The sequence below is a fragment of the Sciurus carolinensis genome, chromosome 17 (assembly GCF_902686445.1).
Source record: "Sciurus carolinensis chromosome 17, mSciCar1.2, whole genome shotgun sequence".
In the NCBI taxonomy this organism is placed as follows: Eukaryota; Metazoa; Chordata; class Mammalia; order Rodentia; family Sciuridae; genus Sciurus; species Sciurus carolinensis.
In genome coordinates, this window is record NC_062229.1 from 14,945,997 (window position 1) to 14,950,461 (window position 4,465).

Sequence of the window (4,465 nt, forward strand, 5' to 3'; positions counted from 1 at the left end):
CACACCTGTAATCCCAACTACCCCTAGTCTACCCAGGAGGCTGAGGCAGGAGGATCACAAGTTCAAGGCCAGCCTGGGCAATATAGCAAGACCCTGTCTCAAAGAAGTGTGTGAGGAAGAGCATTGTAAGCCCAAGGGACAGCAAGTGCAAAGGCCCTTGGGCTGGAACATACTCAGCCCATTCTCCAAGCAGAAAGGAAGCCGGCATGGGCAGATAGAGGGGAACTGGGAGAGTAAAACCGTACATTTGTCTCTTATAAGATGGTGAATAGATTGGTGAGGAGGCAGGATGGAGGCCACCATTCTCCTCTAGCTGGCAGGCAGAGGCAGCCCACATGAAGGGGGAAAAGGCTTGGAGTCTGGGGAGAGGCCAAGCTGACAGCATCCGCTGCTGGATGCGGTATGAGGGAAGGAGAAAAACAGTGAAGGCAGCTCCCTCAGTTAGAAGGTTGGAGTCACCATTAAAGTTGAGGGTCTGGAAGGGAGAGCAGGAGTCCACACACTATTATTATAACCACTACTATTTGTACGGTGCTGGGGGTTGGTCCAGGCCCGAGCATACACATGCCTTACCACTGAGCTGCACCTGTGGCCCTCAGTTCAATTCTTTCAGTGAAACTAAGAGACAGGAACTATTATCATCCCCAATTTAGAGCCAGGGAAACTGAGGCCCAGAGAAGTAAAGTGATTTGCTCAGACCTGCACAGCAAGCGGGGGAGTATATTCCTTAGCCCAGGCCTTCTGTACTGGTCTTTGTCGCTGCATCCTGGTTCTGGGCTACTTGCACAGCTGTGTGCAGATGTCTGGAGCAGGCTTTCCACCCGGGGAGGGACTAGTCCACGTCTTACCGGCCCGCAGCTTGTTTCCCATTTGTGCAGATTTCAGACACTACAGGGAACGCCTTTTGGGAGGGGCCTGCTGCAGGCCCGGGGTTCCCTTCGGAATCTGCCGTCACAGTCTATGTGACACTTATTTTTCCCAACTAGTGCCCAATCCATCCCTTCCCCGTAGCTTGCCCCAGGTAATGGTGCGGAAACTCAGACCTCACTAAAGTTGTTCGTGGTGACACTTTTTCTTTTCTGGTTCTGGGTTTGAAACCCAGGTTCTCCCACAAGCTAGGCAAACGCCTGTCCCTGAGCTACATCCCAGCCCCTGACCAGTTTTTAGTTTTGCCCGTTCTGGAGGGTGAGAGGGGTCCTGGGAGGTTAAGTCCTGGGTTGCTTCTTCAGGTCCTGTCTTCTGCCCCGACATCTCTTGTCCCCAACCTCCAGTGGCCGGGCACCGGAAACCCCCGCGGGGCCCCGTGGGACCGGGGTCGGCCTAGCGGCTTCCCGCGGAAGGAAGGGCCCGGCGGTTCCTGCGACAGGATGCAGGCCAGGTCCCCTCCCCGGCCGCCAGGGACTTCCCGGGCCGACCAGGCTCTCGGGAATGTGGGGCTTCTGTCCCCTCACCCCTTGGGAGTTGCGGTCGGTACTCAGAGTGGGTGGTACTGAAAGTCCCCCGCGTTTTCCCGGAAGAAATCAGGAGGCCCTGGAGGGGGCGAGCTGGCCGGGTGGCCCTGGTGCACTCGCTTCCCAAGGGGAGGGGGCGGGGCGGAGGGAAGCCGCGGGCCTGGAGCATCTCGGCTAGGTTCTGGGGCGGCCACCCCTCCACCGCACCCTGCGGCCTCCGGGTCAAGCCCCCTGGGGTCATGGGAGACCCGCAGGGGCAGAGCCAGCAATCCAGAGGCGGGGCAGGGGCTGTGGCGGTGCCTCCCGCCACTCGCTCCCCGCACCTGCGACTCTTTTGTCCTCTGAACAGTACCCCCCTCCCAGTTCCCCCTGTGGCACATGGCCTACAGCCCCGTGCTAAGCTCAACTGGGGGAACTTAAGAGTTCTCCCTCAGGGTGGCTAACCTAGAGCTGAGACCGGACAAAGGCAAGTGACTGAGGTTTGCACGGACATTTCTGAATCTTAAGATGTGAGGACGCAGCGGTCTGGAGGCCCATTTCACAGATGAGGAAACTGAACCTGGGACCTCACCTCCCGGCCCCAGCAACGCAGCTACATCTGCGGAGAGATTGGGACTGGAGCTGAAAGGGCCCCCCAGATCCCCACGCCTGCAAGCCCAGCGATTCGGGAGGCTGAAGCAGGAGAATTATAAGTTTGAAACCAGTCTCAGCAATTTAGCAGGCTCTAAGCTAATTAGTGAGACCCTGTCTCAAAAATTTTTCGAGGGCTGCGGTTGTGGCTCAGTGGTAGGACGCTTGCCTAGCACACGTGAGGCCCTGGATTCGACCCTCCGAACCACATAAACAAGGGCATTGTGTCCATCCACACAACTAAGTTCTGGGGCAAAGAAAAGGGGCCCAGCCCCCTCCCGCCCACGTGGAAACTGCCCAGACCGGTTCCTAGGGCCCGAGGGGCCGGCTCCTGACCCCTTGGCCCCGCCCCTCCCCCGCCTGGGAAGAACAGACAGGCAGCGCTTTTTACTCAAATGGTCTTTATTTCCCTGATGTTTCCATCGAAGCGCCAGGTAGCTGGGAGCTCCACAGACTCCATCACAGGAAAGGTAAACAGGCCCTAAGCGCCTGGCAACAACTTCCGCCCTCCCCACACTGGCCCGGTGCGGCGGCCACTGCTCCCCGCTCGGCGAGACCGCGCTTTGCACGCCGCCTCCCCAGCTCCCGCTTCCGTGCTTCACACCCGGCTTTCGGTCCGGGTTGATTGTGTCCGTGTGTCTGACGGAGGGTCACGTGTGGGGCCGGGACCACACTTGCCACCTCCTAACGCACCAGAGAAGACTTTGATTCTGAAATTAGTTCGGCTCCGGCTCGGACCCGAAGGCTCCCGGGGCGCGACCCAGCGGCAGCACGTGGGGGCGAAGTGACTCAGGCCGCACCCCTCCCGCTCCCTAGGGGCACCCACACCCCAGACCCTCCTCCCAGGCCCCACGCCCACGCAAGGCAACAGGAAGCTCCCCACGTCTGCCCCATGACGCAACGATGACCGCTTGCACAAGTATGTCACTGGAGGGGGACGGGGAGTGCCTGGAACTGAGGCTGGAAACGCGTACGCGACTATGGAAAAGCCTTGCGGGACGCACGGCCCCCGTAAGCAGCGAAGTCCGACCCTGGGGAGACTCCCTTCTCCCAGCCGGGGAGGGAGGCCCCGTTTCAGTCCAGTGAGAAAGCACCTGTGGGCGCCCTAGGTCTCGGCAGAAGGCGCCCGCGCCCCCGGCTCCTCGGTGCCGCCGCTGCACACAGATGGCGACGGCTCCCCCGGGGCAGTCCCTCTCCGAGCCTCTCAGCGGCCCGGGCGGCGGCTCTTCTCCACGGTTCCCGCCGGCGATCCCCCAGGGGGACCTCGCCTAGGGTCTGCGCACTCGAGCCGACGGTTCGGCGCGCGCTCTGGGCTCCGGTAGCGCCGCTGAGGGTCCTCAGAAGGCCACCACGGCCCGCACGAGCACGTTCAGCATGCTGTCCGCGGGGCGGCAGGCCGGCACGGCCTCGCACGCGGGTGGCGGCGTCGGGGGTGCGGCGGGGCTGCAGTTCAGGAGGCCGGAGAAGCGCCTCTGTAGGACGCGGGCCAGGTTGGGGAAGGCGCCCTCCGCTTGTGTGGGAGGGGGCTGTAGGCGATCGGGAACCTCCGACGACGCTTCCTTCTCCTCCTCTTCTTCCAGGCGAGCTTTCTTGCTCGGGACCAATCCGGCGTCTCCGCCGTCGCTTAGGCTGCTGCTCCGCCGCTTGCGGCTTACTTTGGCGGGAGGTCGGGCAACGCGGCCAGGAGTCTCCTCGGCCCCTGGTGCCTCCTCCTGCGTGTCCATGGGCTCCGGGGAAGGCTGCTCTCCGTCGGGGGGCGCTGCTTCGGCGGCGGTTTCCGCTTCCCGCCGCGGGTGCAGGCGAGGGTCAGGGGACTCGGAAGGAGGCAAGGGCACCTCGGGCTCTTGGGCTTCCACCTTGGCTGAGAGGTAGAGCTCACGGGCGCTGCGCATGACCAGCGACAGCTGCAGACTCCGGTGCAGGCGCAGGCCACCACGCTGCATGCGCGAATGGTACATCTTCCACACCGACAGGGTCATGATGCGTTGAGCCTCCTTCTGCACCTCCATGGCAGCTCGACGGTGAGGGCAGCAGGTACTCCTGGGATGGACAGGACTGGCAGCAGGTGTACTCTTAACAACACGCCAGCCCACGCAGTGACACTGCTAGGACGCTCTGCCCCGGCACCGGCCCCCGGAGCCCTTTTATACCTAGAATGACGTCAAGAAGACGCCCCGCCCAATCAGAGGGCCGCATCCGGGCTTTCCACCACAAGGTGGCCACTCCTTAAAGCGACAGGGTGAAATTTACCCTGCAGGGAAGAGGGACGGAAAGGCCGGTAGAAGGGGATGGTCTCCTATTGTACCCGGAGCTCTTGGGTGGTCTCCTTTCACAGAACCCCGTTGACACACCCGTGCGCAGGACAAGAGGAAAGGGACCGCGGG

The 4,465-nt window shown here is 62.0% G+C and overlaps 1 protein-coding gene across 1 annotated transcript; it reads right to left on the bottom strand.

The window, feature by feature from the left end:
* Positions 1 to 2,471: 2,471 nt before the first annotated feature.
* On the bottom strand, positions 2,472 to 4,218 carry Ier2 (immediate early response 2). Its single transcript, XM_047532033.1, has one exon. The coding sequence runs from the start codon at positions 4,088 to 4,090 to the stop codon at positions 3,419 to 3,421; it is 672 nt and encodes a 223-aa protein (XP_047387989.1). The 5' UTR covers positions 4,091 to 4,218; the 3' UTR covers positions 2,472 to 3,418.
* Positions 4,219 to 4,465: the final 247 nt, after the last annotated feature.